General features: G+C 46.1%; 1 protein-coding gene across 1 annotated transcript; it reads left to right on the top strand.

The window, feature by feature from the left end:
- Window positions 1-647: 647 nt before the first annotated feature.
- JPT1 (Jupiter microtubule associated homolog 1) lies at window positions 648-16,747 on the top strand. Its single transcript, XM_044247460.1, has 5 exons — window positions 648-828; window positions 10,508-10,650; window positions 11,002-11,099; window positions 12,045-12,063; window positions 16,477-16,747. Exons 1-5 carry the CDS (start codon window positions 773-775, stop codon window positions 16,623-16,625), a joined length of 465 nt encoding a protein of 154 aa, XP_044103395.1. The 5' UTR covers window positions 648-772; the 3' UTR covers window positions 16,626-16,747.
- Window positions 16,748-17,940: the final 1,193 nt, after the last annotated feature.

Raw genomic sequence — 17,940 nt, forward strand, 5'->3', positions numbered from 1 at the left:
AAGTCTTAGAACAGGCCCTCAAACCGGAGCGACTGTAATTTTGGTCCAGTATGTGCACCACCCATGACAGCTAAATAATATTAAAATGGGAAGAATTTCCAGTCGTTTGAAAAGGGATCATCTTGGCTTGCTTTCTGTTGCTGACTCATAGTGCTGCTGTTTTGAGACTGTCATGTTGCCAAACGGGACACACAGTAGGTATTCAATGAATGTCAGTTTGTGGCAGTAATTTTCATCCCTTAAGGAGCGTGCCTTACTGTCTCTCCATGAGTAAGGCAAGTTAAGTAATGGTAAAGACAAACCTGTCCTCTGCTTGTGGGTTCCAACTCGCCCAGGGCGAGTTTCCCTTGGTCAGGTAACTTCCTTTAGTGATAGCGAGCACAACTTGTGCCCAGCGCGGGGCAGGTTCGTCCTTTTGTCCAATCATCGCTTAGATTTGGGGATGGGGGAGGGGGAACTTCTAAAGACACCCTGACCAGGAAGGGGGCGGGTTTAGGCTGAGCTGGGGCCACGGCAGCCCGTCGAGGTGCCTCTCGGTGCTTGGCACTCCAGGGAGCCAATAGGAACGAAAAAGGCTATTTGAATTGGCCAATACCGGTAGGGTGGGGGCGGGCTTTTCCGAGCCTTATAAAGGCTGCGGCCGGCGAGGCAGGCGGTGGCAGAGGTTCCTGCAGCGGTCGCTGGCAGTGGGGTGGGGAGCAATTCTGCGCCCCTCGGACCCGACCCTTTCAGCGCTCTGCTCCCGCTCCAGCCTACCTCGCTCCTCGGCACCATGACCACCACCACCACCTTCAAGGGAGTCGATCCCAACAGCAGGAATAGCTCCCGGTGAGGCTGCGGGGCCGCATCCGCCCCACGAGGAGCTCGGGGGGCGGGAGCGGGGGCGGGAGGGCCGCTGCCCGGTGGGGCCACTGAGGCCGGGCGGCCGGTCGTTGGCGGTAACGTGCCTCGGGCGCCGCGCTCGTGCCGGGGCGGGCGGCGGGGCTCGGCCGTCGGCTCCGTCTTTGTGCTGTCCCGCAAGCCCGGCGCGCCAGCCCCGCCCGATTCCCGCTCCTCTCCCATTCATTCCTGCCCCCCGAGGGAGGGGTCTGCCGAGAAGGGCCGGGGCTGCTCGCCCTCGCAGTGCTGCGGGATTTGGGTAGTCAGGCCATGAGGAGACGGTTCGCTTCCTTCCCTTTGCGGCGCGGCTGGCCCGACTAAAGGGCGGTGGTCTTGGCCCCCAGGTACTTGGGCAGCCCCCGGGGCGCCCGGGTGAGGCCCCATTGTCCCACCCCTGGCCACGCGCTCGTGCCTCTAGCCCGGGGCAGGTGGCGGCCCCGCGCCCGGCGCGGCTGTCACCTCTTGCGGCCGCAGCGATCGAGTCTTGCGGGCTCCTATCCGCTGGGGCCCGCCCGGCAGGTGGCATTTGTGGTCGGGCGGGGCTGGTCACTGCGACCCCACGCCCGTCCGGGACCCAGCCGTCAGTCCTCTGCGAGGTGCTTCCCCTCCGCTAACAAAGGAAAGACCCCTGCTCCTTCCCCTCCCGCGCCCACCTCCGAATGCGAAAGGGGGGGCGGTGAGCCCGTCCGAGTGGGTTTTCTGCGCTCAAACCTTCGGACCTCAGTCTTTGCATCCCACCTCTTTCCCTTCCCCCTTTGACGTTTGCCAAACGAGTTCGTCGCTGGCCCGGGTTCCCGAGCTGGAGGAGGTTTCCTGTTCTTGGGCGGGGCCGGAGACATCCATTGTCTCTTCCGTACTGTCTCCACCTGGGAAGCCAGGGCCTTTCTGGCCAGTCTTGCTACAGCGTTTGGGGAAGAGGACACTGGGTGTTTGGACTGGACCCCTTTTCCAAGCCCTTGCCTGACTTGGTGGAAGGGTCTGTAATCGGTGGAAGGTGTCCACATTGTCTCGGCTAATTGCACACTGTTCTTTTAAGGTGGATACAGACATTTCTGGGATCCTGCTCAAGGCTTGTAGGAAGCTTAGGTTCCACTTTTTCTGGGCATCTGTTCTTCATTGATCACGACCTGCTGTCGTGTGCGACCAGCCTTGGGGTCCTGGGCAAGTGGCACAAAGGGAGCCATTTTGTGGGGCTAAGAAGACGGCTGTGAAATAGTGCTTCACCGGGGCTGGAGAACTTGGGGACAAAAAACTGGGCTCAGCAGTGAGTCTTGGGCGGGAGGTTGACATCCCTTTTCAACTCATTCCTTTCCCTTATACAATGTAGAAAAGAGTGGGAAAGATTTAAAAAACTATAAATTGGTTGGTCCTGGCAGGTTGGGGACCTTGATTAGGACAGACCTATGAAAATACTGGTCACTCCCTCTTCTGTTGTCATCCTTGCAATGAGATCATTTTTTTCAGAGGGCACTGGAACACACTGAACCTTGGTTTTTCTTTTGTGCCATGTGGTCAACTTTGCTGGTCAGACTGTAGTGATTGGAATGTGAAAATCGACACATTATGTAAAAAAATCAGGTATTATCTTTTGGGGTTAAGTTCTGTTTAGTGCTTCATAAAGAATTTCAATAACCAGGTCAAATGAATCCTCATGCTAGTTTTTTGATATGTATATTGGAAATGTGAGACAGGAGTGATTTTTTTCGTTTTGCAGAATAAATGTTTTCATTCACCTTTTGTCATCAGTTTCCCTCCAATATTATGATCTCAGGACTAGAGCTTTGTCCTTGTGTTTACTTCTTACCTTTCCTTCTTCTGTAATCTCACCGAATTCTCCACTTGTTTCTGCAGTAACATTTTCCTGGCTCCATAAGCACATTATAAATGTAGGCTAGTAGGGGAATGATCTGCAAAGATCACGTGCGAACTCTGAGGTTTAAAGAAAGAAGAAAGAAAAAGTAATTTTTAAAAAATTGCTGTCCATAGTTCATGGGCACATTTTTGTTGAGTCTCAAATATGTAATCCTGGTTTAGTTCAGAAAGAATAGGAGGATCTTAAAAAATTAAACTGAAATAATTTCTCTCATATGATCCAAATCCTTTGTTTGGGGATGTCTCACTGTTACAAATGGGCTCTACAACAATGACGTCATCGGAGTAGGTATTACCTGCTATTGTGGGAGGAACACAGACCTTTAAAAAGTTGGGTGCTCAGAGCTTTGACTTTCTTTTTAAGCTGGTGTTTGGGTGCTAGTATTCTTTTTTTATTCCTTTATTTCAACACCCCAAAATACTTCCCAGCCTGGTAGGGTTCTGGAGATTTTCATCTTGGTAAAATAATTCATGAGGGTTTAATTATGGAAAGGAAATAAAAAATCATTCTAATCTCTAGGGAGTGAAGGGGATGATATTGAAGCAAGTTAATTTTGATTTTATTTCAGGTGTCTTTGTTGATTTGGGGAAAATCAAATGGCTAAGGGATAAAAAGCTGGTTGCTTCAAACTTTACCATGAGAGAAAGCCTATTAAGAATTTATAACAGACCTTTAATTATGATTTAAGCAGCTTAATTAAATAAACCTACAATTATCATCTTTATAAAATGTATGCCTGGATATACTTGCCTTTTTTTTTTTTTTTCTTTTTAAAGATTTATTTATTTGAGAGAGAGAGAGAGCAAGTGGGCAGAGGGGTAGATGGAGAGGGAAAGAGGGAATTTCAAGCAGATTCCCTGCTGGGTACGGAGCCAGATATGGGGCTCAGTCCCACAACCCATGAGACCATGACCTGAGCTGAAACAAAGAGTCAGACGCTTAACCAACTAAGCCATTAAAAGTGAGCCTGTTGAATTAGATAGAACAGAGCCCAGCAAACTATCACCCAAGGGCCAAATGCCGCAGGTGCCTGATTTTTTTTTTTTTTAAAGATTTTTATTTATTTATTTGACAGAGAGATCACAAGTAGGCAGAGAGGCAGGCAGAGAGAGAGGAGGAAGCAGGCTCCCTGCTGAGCAGAGAGCCCGATGTGGGACTCGATCCCAGGACCCTGAGATCATGACCTGAGCCGAAGGCAGCGGCTTAACCCACTGAGCCACCCAGGCGCCCCGGTGCCTGATTTTTATATTCATAAATGGGTGTTAAAAAAAAAAAATTCATTTCTTGACTTGTGAAAATTACATGAAAATCAAATGCAATGTTTGTAAATAAAGTTTGATTTGGACAGAGCTGTGCTCCTTCGTTTTCAGATTGTCTGTGGCTGCCTTTGTGCTACATAACAGAGCTGAATAGTTCCAAAGACCACATGACCTATGGGTGCCTGGGTGGCTCAGTCATTAAGCCTCTGCCTTTGGCTCAGGTCATGATGCCAGGGACCTGGGATCGAGCCCCACATCGGGCTCCTGCTCAGTGGGGAGCTGCTTCTCCCTCTCCCATTCCCCCTGGTTGTATTCTTTCTTCTTCTTTTTTTTTTTTTTAAAGATTTTATTTATTTATTTAACAGACACAGATTACAAATAGGCAGAGAGGCAGGCAGAGAGAGAGAGAGAAGCAGGCTCCCTGTTGAGTAAAGAGCCCCGCATCGGGCTCGATCCCAGGACCCTGGGATCATGACCTGAGCCGAAGGCAGAGGCTTTAACCCACTGAGCCACCCAGGCGCCCCGGTTGTATTCTTTCTCTCTCTCTGTCAAATAAATAAATTCTTGGGGGGAAAAAAAGACTGCATGACCCACAGGCCAAAGACATTTACTTTCTCGGGCACTTTACACCATTAGGAGAGGATCTGCCATCCTTTCCTCCATGTAGACCCGATCCTCTTTGAGCCTATGCAGGGTTCTACTGATCGACTTTATGGAGGACCTGGAGGTTTAAGAGATGGGCTAGGTTTTGAAGAGTCCTTGAAAAAAGGGTAGAGAGTGCTCTAGGCCAGAGTAAAAGTGGGAGTAAATCCCTCAAAGTGGAGATTAACCAACTATTCAGGGAAAGGTGAGGAAAGGGGCTTGGCTGGATTGGTGGAGAAGGTAAGATCTAGATAAGACGGCTAGCCCTGCCGTCGGTCACGTCTCCTCAGTCCCGCCGGGGCTTTTTTTTTTTCTTTTTTTGAAGATTTTATTTATTTGACAGACAGAGATCACAAGTAGGCAGAGAGGCAGGCAGAGAGAGAGGGGGAGGCAGGCTCTGGGCTGAGCAGAGCCACCCAGGTGCCCCCGCCTGGGCTTAACCAAGGCCTGCTCCTGCTCGTTTGCGGGGAGGAGGAACAAGGTAGGAAGGGGTGTGGCGTTAGGGAGCGCAGGCCAGGGTCCGCTGCAGGGGGGGCGGGGAGCAGAGGAGCCAGGGTTTCAGTTGTAAGATGCGAGGGCACAGGGGTGCACACTGACAAGCACATGCTGTGGCCAGTGGGAAAGCTAGGACTGTCGATAGAAGGAGTGTCCGGGAATTCCGGAACCCAGAAGCTGCCATTAAAAGAATTTTAGACGGGAGCTCCTGCTCAGTTGGTGGAACATGGGACTCCTGGTCTTGGGTTTGCGAGTTCAAGCTCCACGTTGAGTATAGAGATTACTTAAAAAAAAAAAATCTTAGGGGCGCCTGGGTGGCTCAGTGGGTTAAGCCGCTGCCTTCGTCTCAGGTCATGATCTCAGAGTCTGGGATCGAGCCCCACATTGGGCTCTCTGCTCAGCAGGGAGCCTGCTGCTCCCTCTCTCTCTGCCTGCCTCTCTGCCTGCTTGTGATCTTTCTTTGTCAAATAAATAAATGAAATCTGAAAAAAAAAAAAATCTTAAAAAAAATGGGGCCCCTAGGTGGCTCAGTGGGTTAAAAGTCTCCCTGCGACTCGGGTCATGATCCCAGGATCCTGGGATCGAACCCCATGTGGGGCTCCTTGCTCAGCAGGGAGCCTGCTTCTCACTTTGCCTGCCGCTCCCCTGCTTGTGCTCTCTATCAGATAAATAAAATCTTAAAAAGAAGAATTTTAGATTAAAGGCAAGCCAGAAGAATATGAAGTATAAAACAGGACACTGAGGGGCGCCTGGGTTAAGCCGCTGCCTTCGGCTCAGGTCGTGATCTCAGGGTCCTGGGATCGAGTCCCGCATCGGGCTCTCTGCTCAGCGGGGAGCCTGCTTCCCTCTCTCTCTCTGCCTACTTGTGATCTCTCTCTGTCAAATAAATAAATAAAATCTTTAAAAAATAAAAAAACAAACAAAAAAAAACAGGACACTGAAATTCAATCTGAAAGCACAAACCCTGGATAACATTGTGGTGTTTGTGCTTTCAGGCCTTTATGTCTAGTTCTGATGCAGTATCTTGTAGCCGTCTGTGTTCCAGGTTCTGTTCTAGGCAGAGTCTATAGGCTGTCCTTAGAATAGCCTTAAAAGACAGCTACCGTGAACCTCTTCTCCTTGCAGAGAAAACCAGAGCATAGAGAGAGGGTAAGCAGTTTTCCCAAGGTCACACAGCTAGATAAGTGTATCTCTCAGTACATACATTGTTCTATGTAACATGTGATTGCCCTTCTGTTATCCATCGTTTTTCATTCACTGTGTTTTGAATAACTTCTGACATCTACCAGTGAAGGTAAATCTGACCCTGATGTATACAGCTTTCTGTTGTATGGACAGGCTTGGATAACTAACCCCTACTAAGGGCCAGTTAGGGTATTACCAATTTTATTTATAGATTAACATTTTTATAGGAGTGTCCTTGTACATATTTCAGGTTATCCGATAAGGATAATTTCTGGAAGTAGAAATGCCAGTTCATATAAAAAGCCAACAGTTGACATATGCTATCAAAATATCCTTTAGAAAGCTTGTACAAATTTGGGGCATCTGGGTGGCTCAGATGGTTAAACGTCAGCCTTCGGCTCAGGTCATGATCTCAGGGTCCTGGGATCGAACGCTGCGTTGGGCTCCTGGCTCAGCAGTGAGTTTGTTTATCCTTCTCCCTCTGCCTTCCCGCCTGCTTGTGCTTCTCGCTGTCTCTGTCTCTCTCTCAAATTAATAAAAAAATATTTTTTTAAAAGAAAGTTCGTAGAGATTTATACTCTCATACTTTAATTAATGCTGGAAATTGGCATTTTTCATATCTACCAGTCTAATAAGCAAAATACATATCCCTTTGTTTTATTTTTTATTTTTTTATTTTTTTAAATATTTTATTTATTTATTTGACAGAGAGAAATCACAAGTAGATGGAGAGGCAGGCAGAGAGAGAGGAGGAAGCAGGCTCCCTGCTGAGCAGAGAGCCCCATGCGGGGCTCGATCCCAGGACCCTGAGATCATGACCTGAGCCGAAAGCAGAGGCTTAACCCACCAAGCCACCCAGGCACCCCTCCCTTTGTTTTATTTATTGTTACTTTTATTTTTAAAAATTTTTAAAGATTTTATTTATTTATTTATTTGACAGAGAGAGAGATCACAAGTAGGCAGAGAGGCAGGCAGAGAGTGAGGTGGGGAAGTAGGCTCCCCGCTGAGCAGAGATCCCTATGCAGGGCTTGATCCCAGGACCCTGAGATCATGACCTGAGCCAAAGGCAGAGGTTTAACCCACTGAGCCACCTAGGCGCCCCTATCCTTTTTTAAAATTTCACTTATTTGCTAGTGGGATTGCATTTTTTTTTTTTTAAGATTTTATTTATTTATTTGACAGAGAGATCACAAGTAGACAGAGAGGCAGGCAGAGAGAGAGGAAGGGAAGCAGGTCCTCTGCTGAGCAGAGAGCCCAATGTGGGACTCGATCCCAGGACCCTGAGATCACGACCTGAGCCGAAGGCAGCGGCTTAACCCACTGAGCCACCCAGGCGCCCCAGTGGGATTGCATTTTTAATGTTTAGAGGCTACCTACATTTTTAAATTGCCTGTTAGTATTTTTTGTCCCATTTTCCTCTTGTGATTCCTCTACTTTTTTTATTTTTATTTTTAAGTAATCTCTACACCCAACATGGGGCTTGAACTCACAACCCCAAGATCGACAGTCACACGATCAACTGACTGAGCTAAACAGGCTCCCCTTTTCTGCTTTGAAGATTTGTTTATTTTAGAGACAGAAGAAGTGCACGCGTGAGTCGGGGGAGGGGCAGAGGGAGAGGGTGAGAATCCTCAAGCAGACCCCTGCTGAGCGTGGGCTCAGGGGCTTTATCCAGCGACCCTCAGATCATAGCCTGAGCTGAAACTGAGTCGGACACTTAACCGTCTGAGCTGCCCAGGCGTCCCCAATGGCAGTCTTTTTGGTAGAAAACTCCTGACAGAATTCTGAGGAGAAACTGACAAACTCTTCATTGTAGTAGGAATTGTTAATAGATTCTCTCCTTAAGTGATAAAACATACTTAAAAATCAGTAGATTAGAACAACTCACAATTAGCAGGCTTTATCCTAGTAGATCTATAGAACATTGGCAAATACATGCTCTTTTCAAGCATATATAGATTTCTTAAGTTGACCACATATTAGGCTTTAAAAGCACCTTTCCTCAAATTTCAAGGGACTCAGGCAGTTGTCTGTGTTATAGTTAAAAGCTAGAAATTAATAAACCAGAAAGACCCCTATGTTTGGAAACATAAATGTACTCTTCAATGATGTATGCGCCGAAGGGAAAAATAATGGAAGTGAGAAAACATTTAGCATGCAACAGTAGTTTTTTAAAAATCAAGACTTGGGGACGCCTGGGTGGCTCAGTGGGTTAAGCCGCTGCCTTTGGCTCAGGTAATGATCTCAGGGTCCTGGGATCGAGTCCCGCATCGGGCTCTCTGCTCGGCGGGGAGCCTGCTTCCCTCTCTCTCTCTCTGCCTGCCTCTCTGTCTGCTTGTGATTTCTCTCTGTCAAATAAATAAATAAAATCTTTAAAAAAAAAAAATCAAGACTTGGAATGCCCTTAGAGGGGTACTTAGGGAATTTACCCCGTAAGTGTTTAATTTTTCCTTCATTTTCTAATGTAAGGAGCTGTATGCAAATGAAAACAAATAATTTATTTGGAAACTTGGATGACATGGACATCCTCCTGTAAAAGTACTTCTCAAACTGATTAAGAAGAAGGAGACCAGACTACTCCTATCCCCCAAAACGGAATAGAATCAGTAGTTAGAAAATCATCCCGTAAGACCAGTCCATTTCTCTTTCTGAGTAGTGACAGGACAAGTTAAATTGAGTTCTTCCAGGGAGGAAGCACATTGATCAATCCAAGACAGGACGCTCTGGAAATGTCCAAGTGCTGGGTTTCATTGCTGAACTGAAAGCTGTAGAGGGTGTCCAGTGGTGCCTGGTAATCGAAGATGCCGGGAGTCTTACGCTCGTGTCTCGTTCGGACTTGCTCCTGTGGCCAGTCCCTTGTCATTACTAGTGAGAACACTGCGTGCCTTACAGGTGTGTAAATGCGGCTCGCTGGTGACGCCAAGACAGGAGGAGACTATCTTCAGCTTTCCTTGGGTTTCCAAAATGATCAACTTTTACATGTGTACTCTTGCGTTTTTAGTTTTGTTGAAAATAAAAGTGGAAGTGCGTTATGAATACATAAATAAAGAGATGTGCTTCCAAACTTACTTTGCAAATATATCCAGCCACGCCCCTTAGGCGAGGTCTGTTAGGTCTTTGTTAGAAGGGGACATGAACCAGGCTGTTTCAGCTGCCCTGGGCATCAGACAACCTTACTGCAAATATTAAGTCTTTTTATTGAGAATAGTTGACAATACAGTATTATAGTAGTCTCAGGTGTATACCATACAGCATTTGACAATTCTATACACTATGAGATGCCCACCATGGTGAGTGCTGTCACCATGGGTCCCCACACAAATCTGTTACAACATTATTGAGTATATTCCCTTTGCTGTACTTTTTATCCTGTGACTTATTTATTTCATACCTGGGAATTGGTACCTCTTAATCCCTTCACCTCGTTTATCCATTCCCCCCCACCCTTTCCCCTCTGGCCAGTTTGTTCTCTGTGTTTGTGAGTCTGTTTCTGGGTTTTTTTTGTTTGTTCATTTGGTTTGTTTTTTTAGGTTCCACATAAAGTGAAGCCATGTAGTATTTGTTTCTGTCTGACTTAGTTCATTTAGCATCATATCCTCTGCATCCTTCCATGTTGTCTCCAGTGGCGAGGTTCCATTCTTGTTTATGGCTGCGTAATACCCCACTGTGCATCTGTCTGTACCAGATCTGCTTTATCCATCTATCAGTGGACACTTGGGTTGCTTCCATACCTTGGCTGTTGTAAATAATGCTGCAGTAAACTTAGGGGTGCATATATTTTCCAAATGAGTGTTTCTGTTTTCTTCTGGTAGATATCCAGAGTGGAATTACTGGGTCATATGGTATTTCTATTATCAGTTTTTTCAGGACCCTCCATATTGTTTTCCACCGTGGCTGCATCAGTTTACATTCCCACCAACCACCATGCGTGAGGGTTCCTTTCTCTCCACATCCTTGTCAACACTTGTTGATTCTTGTCTGTCTATAACTGGCCGTTCTAACTGGTGTGATCCAGGTCCGAATTTATACCATGATGAAGCAATTCCTCTCCCTTGTTGGGGGCTGGGTAGGAGGAACAAATGGGTGAGAGAAATGAAATGAAAAGGGTTTGAAGACATTTATGCTGAGAAGTATTTTGGTATGACCTGAAATGGATGTTTTCCATTATTCCAAGGGTTTTGCGGCCTCCAGGCGGTGGATCCAATTTCTCATTAGGCTTTGATGAACCAACAGAACAGCCTGTGAGGAGGAACAAAATGGCATCTAGCATCTTTGGGACACCTGAGGAAAATCCTCCTTCATGGGCCAAGTCGGCAGGTACTGCTTATATCGGTGGTCACTGGTCAAAAGGGACGGACCCAGCATGAGTAACTACAGTGGTTTCCTGTGAGGAGCAAAATCCAGCTCAACCATAATGAGATCAACAACAGTTAAAGCTTGTCAGTGGAGGAAGGACTGGGACCAAAAAGCGGGAACTACTGAGTCTTGAGGGGTCGGAATAGGGACTGGGGTCTAATTGGGTTATTTGGTAGAATTTTTAAGCTCTCAGTTAACCCTCCTAACAGTGTTAGCTCATTTTGTATATGAGACTAACACGAACATCACTCATGAAAGCAGTGTTTTCGCTTTAGTTCTGTCCATTCCTCAAGAAAGTGTGGTTTAATTCAGGTGCCAAGTCTAGTGGTGGCCGACAGGATTCTGAGTCATCTGGACCCCAGAGAAGGAACTCTTCTGAAGCGAACGCTGGAGACTTCTTAGATCTGAAGGTCAGTGTGACAACACGGGACAAGGGCTTTGAGGTTAATACAGTTTAGAAATTCACTTCTCTCCTGTTGTACTAAGAACGTCAGTTCTGCCACTGGAGTCTGACATAATCAGGAGAGGGATGGAGGCCATATTGGGAATGGAAGATGGATAAAGAATAAAGTCGGAAAAGTGAGGTGACGTGATCTGAGTCTGTTCAGATGTCTCTTCTACCAGTAGGATTAGTCCCTCTCCTTCACTGTTGATTTTGGGAACTAATGGAGCACGCTTACTTCCTACGTAACTCATACGTAGTAGCATTTGTGAATTCAGAGATTGTTCCTGTTGTTGGCGAACATTGCCCAGTTGTTCTGAGCTGAACTGCAGGAGACTCCAGCCTGGGCTTTACCCTCAGTTGTCTGCAGAGGACCATGGTCCCAGTGCCCCCAGGGATGTGTCTGGAAGCAGGGACCTCAGAGCACACACAGGCATCAGCGGTGCAAGTGTGGAGAGACCCATTCTGATTAAAGGATCCTCTGAAATCCTAATTGATATTAGGTCACTGACGTAAATGTTCACGTTTTTTGGTGTGTTGGATATTGCTGGCACTGGGGCAACCTGTCATGTAGCATTTTTGCTCAGCGTTGTCCAAAAGTAAGTAAAAGTTGTAATGGAATCATGTTGTCGCCTGACCCTGAACTTGACTGCATCAAAATGAAATTTCACATTTGGTTTCAAACAGACAGTAGCCTATCAGAACCGTGACTGCTTTATTTGCTTGTTATAAAATTAAAATCTGGAGTAAATTTTTAGGGGCACCGGGCTGGCTCAGTCAGAGGAGCATGGGACTCTGGATCTCAGGGTCATGAGTTTGAGCCCCATGTCAGCTATAGAGATTACCCCCCCCCAAAAAAAAATTAAATAAAAATAAAAACTGAACTAAACTTTAAATTTCTTTTCTTTTCCAGGGAGAAGGCGACATTCATGGTGAGTCCTCCCGAAGCCCTGGTTTCTGGTTCTGTAAATGGTTTTAGCATAGATTGGAATTTGAAATTGAAATCGTGTCTTGGGAAAAAAGAGACTGGGGAGTGAAACCTGGCTTTGCCCCAAGCGCCTGCGAGGACTAGGTTCGGAGGAAAGAAAAATGAAACCGGGAAGTTAGTGCACACGGCCGCATGTGTATCTGCTGCGGTGAGCGCCGTGTCAGAAATGCCGCAGGGAGGGGAAACGGAGAGTCTTTCAAGAATATGTGTCTGGTAGTCAGGCCGGTGTCTGTTACTCTCTTTTTTTTTTTTTTAAGATTTTATTTATTTGACAGATGGAGATCACAAGTAGGCAGAGAGGCAGGCAGAGAGAGAGGAGGAAGCAGGCTCCCCACCCAGTAGAGAGCCCCATGTGGGGCTCGATCCCAGGACCCTGGGATCATGACCTGAGCTGAAGGCAGCGGCTTAACCCACTGAGCCACCCAGGCGCCCCAGCATCTGTTACTCTTAATGAGAGCTTTTTAGTAATAAGTGCTGGCATTTCAAGCTTGGCCTACAACATTTAATGACCAAGTTTGTTTGATTTTTATGCTCAGGTGCTTATTTAGCAAGACACGGGTACCTCTGTGATCTTACAGATGATGATTTAGGGGGCAGATGTAAATTCTCAGCATCCATGTTACCAATTATATGTGGAAATGAGCTATAATCATTTATTTAATGATAGTCAATCTTTGAAGTATTTATTGAATCTTCCTTAACAAGTGCCAGAGAATTACTTCTGCTCGTAATGAAAGGCTCGTGTGTGTCAGGCAGTAGGAATCGGGTGAAAGTTGACTCAGTGAAATGCAGCCGCCGGAAGGCCTTGTCTGGTCCAGAAGGAAGAGGCTGCTTCCTCGGGGCCTCTTCCTACCATTACACTCTGTGAGGCAGCTGTTCCGTAGAACAGGTTTAAGAACCAGATTCCTCTCCTGCCCCCTCTCTCTTCCCTTCCCTCCCCTCCCCTTCTTTTTCTTTTCTCTCTTCTCTCCTTTTCTTAAAGATTTTATGTATTTATTATTTTTTAATTTTTTAAAAAAGATTTTATCTACTTGGGCACCTGGGTGGCTCAGTGGGTTGGGCCGCTGCCTTCGGCTCAGGTCATGATCCCAGGGTCCTGGGATCGAGTCCCGCATCGGGCTCTCTGCTCAGCAGGGAGCCTGCTTCCTCCTTTCTCTCTCTCTGCCTGCCTCTCTGCCTACTTGTGATCTCTGTCTGTCAAATAAACAAATAAAATCTTTAAAAAAAAAAAAAAGATTTTATCTACTTATTTGACACAGAGAGAGATCATAAGCAGGCAGAGAGCCCGATGCAGGGCTTGATCCCAGGACCCTGAGATCTGATGCGGGGCTCGATCCCAGGACCCTGAGATCTGACCTGAGCTGAAGGCAGAGGCTTTAACCCTCTGTAGCGGAGGGAGAAGGTCCGTGGGATTTAGGTCGAAGTCTTTCCCGCCTTTAGGCAAGTTAGACAGTCTGCTGCACTTCTTGACGTTCTAATTCTTTCATCCTTATAATAAGCACTTTATCATTTACTCTGATGTGTCCGTTCACTGAGCTCAGTGATGTGCCGAGGAAGAAAGACAAGTCAGGAGTATGTAAGTTAGCTATTCTAGTAGACATGTTTGTGTTTAAAGTTCCATTTTTCAGTTATTAGATTCAACAGACAGAAGCTTTCTCTGTCAGGTCCTGTGTAAGTTTCTTTTCTTTTTTTAAAGATTTTATTTATTTATTTGGCAGAGAGATAGAGATCACAAGCAGGCAGAGAGGCAGGCAGAGGGAGAAGGAGAAGCAGGCTCCCCGCTGAGCAGAGCCCCATGCGGGGCTCGATCCCAGGACCCTGAGACCATGACCTGAGCCAAAGGCAGAGACTCAACTCACTGAGCCCCCCAGGCGCCCCTCTGTAGAAGTTTCTAAAGCCTTATTCTCAGTTCCTGAACTTGTCTCATTATAGACTAAAGGGATGAAGTAACTGACTAGCCTCATTCTTTCTGGCTGGAGTAGTTCTGAGTAGACAAAGGAGCATTTAAATTAAATTAAGAATTGTTTATTCTTCATATGTGCTTTTTTTTTTCTTTCTTTCTTTCTTGGCATATTATCTAGTCATGAAAGACAAAACTGTTCCCTTAATAATGAAAGACAGACATAAGACTGGTGGGTGTGAGCTTGATTTATCTAAAAATCATTTTATGGAGGGGCTCCTGACTGGCTCTGTCAGTGGAGCATGAGACTCCTGATTTCAGGGTCATGAGTTCGAGCCCCACATTGGGCATGAAACCTACCTAAAATTTATAAATAAATAAAATAAATAGTTTAATGGAAGGGCGCCTGGCTGGTTCAGTCCGTGAAGCATGAACTCTTGATCATGGGGTTGTGAGTTCAAGCCCACGTTGGGTGTGGAGATCACTTTTTAAAAAGAGTCTTAAAGGGGTGCCTGGGTGGCTCAGTGGGTTAAAGCCTCTGCCTTCGGCTCAGGTCATGATCCCAGGGTCCCGGGATCGAGCCCCGCATGGGGCTCTCTGCTCAGCGGGGAGCCTGCTCCCCTCTACCTCTGCCTGCCTCTCTGCCTACTTGTGATTTCTCTATGTCAAATAAATAAATAAATAAACTCTTCTAAAAAAATAGTAAAAATAAAAATCATTTTATGAAAATAAATGACCACGGTAGGGCTGCAAGGTAATGAGCTGTGTCCTTTGGAAGTACTCCTAACTGCCTGATGCAGACAGACAACGGGGAGCTGTTGGAGCATGGGTACTGGTGAGGCCAAGTTCTAGCAGCACCAAGAAAATTGCTTGACTCCATAGGCTGGCTCAGGTGGAGTTATGCTCTGTAATCATCCATCTTGGGTTGTTTCAGAATGTCGGGTTTGGGGTTTTGTTTGTATTTACAGTAAATGGGACATATTTAAGAGATACTTATCAGAGGACTTGTGTCCTTAATGTTGATGCCTTTGATCCTGCTTCTTGTGCAACAGAGTGTGGCAACGGGAAACGGAGGGGGGTGGGGTGACCCTTTCTTGCTCCATTGTTGTTTGTAAGGGCTGTCAATTTGGAAAGCTTCAGACTGATTTTTACTGCTGGTTGATGATAGTATAGAACATTGTATGTGTTATGTTACCTCTACAGAAATTTCCAAATGTTCATAAAAGGTAATGTCAAAAGCAGCAGTAGCATATTTCTGAGGTCTTTTTCTTTTTTTTTAAGGATTTTATTTATTTATTTGAGAGAAAGAAAGTATGAGCAGGGGGGTGGGGGAGAGGGAGACACAGTCTCCCCCCTGAGCAGACCCAAACTGAAGACAGACACTTAACCTGCTAAGCCACCCAGGAGCCCCTATTTGAGTTTTTTTTGTTGAGTTTCCAATCTTAGACCTCTTCCTCCTTGGACTTCTTGGTATCAAAGTTGGCTAAATTAAAATTTGGTACAAGGGGTTTTAGGAACATGAACTTTTAATGGTTAGTCTTTGAGGGACTTAAAGTACATTTCTTGGGGCGCCTGGGTGGCTTATGATCTCTCTCTCTCTGTCAAAAAAAAAAAAAAAGAATATACACCTGAGTTGAATTTGATGGTTTAACACCGAAATGAGGCCCAGCATTTTGCAGTCACTTTTAATTTTTTTAATTATTTATTTATCTTTAAGATCTTATTTATTTATTTGACAGAGAGTAGGTAGAGACAGTTGGGGGGAAGCAGGCTCCCTCCTAAGCAGAGCCCGATGCACGGCTCCATCCCAGGACCCTGAGATCATGACCCCAGCCAAAGGCAGAGGCTTAACCCACTGAGCCACCCAGGCGCCCCTGACTTGGAACAAAGATTTTTCCAAAAAAAAAGAAAGAAAGAAAAGAAAAAAGAAAACAAACTTTTCCAAGTTTGGAAACTGCCTCACCCGGGTGCCCCAGTCTGGCAAATTTTAAAGTGAGGTGATTACTAAATGGTTGGTGTGCAAGGGTTGGGGTAGAGCATGGCACAGCCGTGTCGGGCTCTGTGCGTAAGCAGGGAGCCTGCTTGAGGATTCTCTCTCTTTCTCTTTCTCTGCCCCTTGCCCTGCACTCTCTCTCTCAAATAAATAAACCTTAAAAAAACAAAAACAAAAAAAAACCCCCAAAAACCAAAATACATCTTCCTGTTTGTGTATACTTTAGAAAAGAACACACACAGAAAAGCGCCTGGGTACAGATATGACAAAAAGACCGATGGTGGTTGGTTTTGGGTTATGGGGACATAGTTGAACGATTGTTGCCTTCTTTAGGTACGATTTGTTGTCTCTGTGTATGCTTTGATACCTCTAGGTATGATCTGAACCATCCTTCAAGAAAATCTTAAGATTCTTCATTCTACCTAGAAATAATTATTAGCCCTAAGTTTCTTCTGTTTTCCTAGAAAACGTGGACACAGACTTGCAGGCCAGCCTGGGGCAGAGTGAGGAGAAGCCTGTGCCCGCTGCCCCTGTGCCCAGCCCAGTGGCTCCGGCCCCAGTGCCGTCCCGAAGAAATCCCCCCGGCGGCAAGTCCAGCCTCGTCCTGGGTTAGCTTGGATTCTCTTGAACTCTTGTCGTTTTGTTTGTTTTTGTTTCCTCCATGCTTGTGAACTGCACAACTTGAGCCTGACTGTACATCTTTTGGATTTGTTTCATTAAAAAAGAAGCACTTTATGTACTGCTGTCTTTTTTTTTCTCCCCCTCCCCCCTCAAAGAACAGGTTTCTCTCTCTCTGTCCTGATTCCTCTGGGTCTGTAGGCCATGGCATGAGTGTTTTCTAGTAGTAGATTGGAGGGAAAGTTTTGTGACACTTAGTACAGTGTTTTTAAGAACAATTTGGTTCCAAATGTGTTAGAGGATCTTTTGTACTGAGGTTTTTAAAACCCTTTTCTTGTCAGCTTTACTTGGGTTGACCAAGCCTTGACTGGACAGACCAGTGAACAGTCCACAGGCACCGTTCCTTCAGGCCCCCAAACACAGGGTTGTCTTTACGCCAAACCTCCTCGTTGTTGGCCTACCTTGTCAGTGGCCTTTGCTAAAAGCATCTCCCTGTGCCATATGGAACAGTAGAGGCCTGCGCCTCATATGCCTTGCTGCCTGCCAAGCAAAAAACTGCCTTTTTCATTTTTGAACCTTAAGAAATAAGCCAGATACTAACTCAACTAATGACGAGCTAAGCCCGCTGCTCTCACGCAGAGGAAGGCTTCCATGTACGCTCAAGCTGACAGATTCCAAGTGGTAAGCAAAGCAAGGGTGGTGACCACACAGAAGTGGGTCTTTGTGGTGAACAGACCCCAAGGGGGCAATGCTCTTCTTCGGTAACTTGAAGCTGTGTGCATGACGCTGGTGCTTGACCTTGAACTGAAGTATCCTTAAAATGTGTGTTGTACTTCACAATCCTGGACTGTTGCTTAAAGTAAACAATGTACAAATTTTGAAACATTGTGTCCTGTGTCATCTTTTTGAGACTGTTTCAATGTTCTACCTGTTTAGTTGCTTTTTTCTCTGTTACTCTAAATTCTGTTGCCCAAGGATTGATGAGTCATTCAATTCAAGACAAACTAATGAAAACCCAGAGAAGTGGGCTTCTCGCTCTAAAGAAAATAGGTTTAGGGGCTCCTGGATGGGTCAGTCGTTAAGCGTCTGCCTTCAGCTCAGGTCATGATCGCAGGGTCCTGGGGTTGAGCCCCACACTGGGCTCCCCACTTGGTGGGAAGCCTGCTTCTCCCTCTCCCTCCCCCCGCCACCCCGCTTGTGTTCCCTCTCTCGCTGTCTCCGTCAAAGAAATATATAAAATCTTAAAAAGAAAAACAGATTTAAAGTCACAGCAGGAGTTCAAAGTACCAAAATGGTATCTGTGGTACTAA

The sequence above is a fragment of the Neovison vison genome, chromosome 5 (genome assembly GCF_020171115.1).
Source record: "Neovison vison isolate M4711 chromosome 5, ASM_NN_V1, whole genome shotgun sequence".
NCBI lineage: Eukaryota > Metazoa > Chordata > Mammalia > Carnivora > Mustelidae > Neogale > Neogale vison.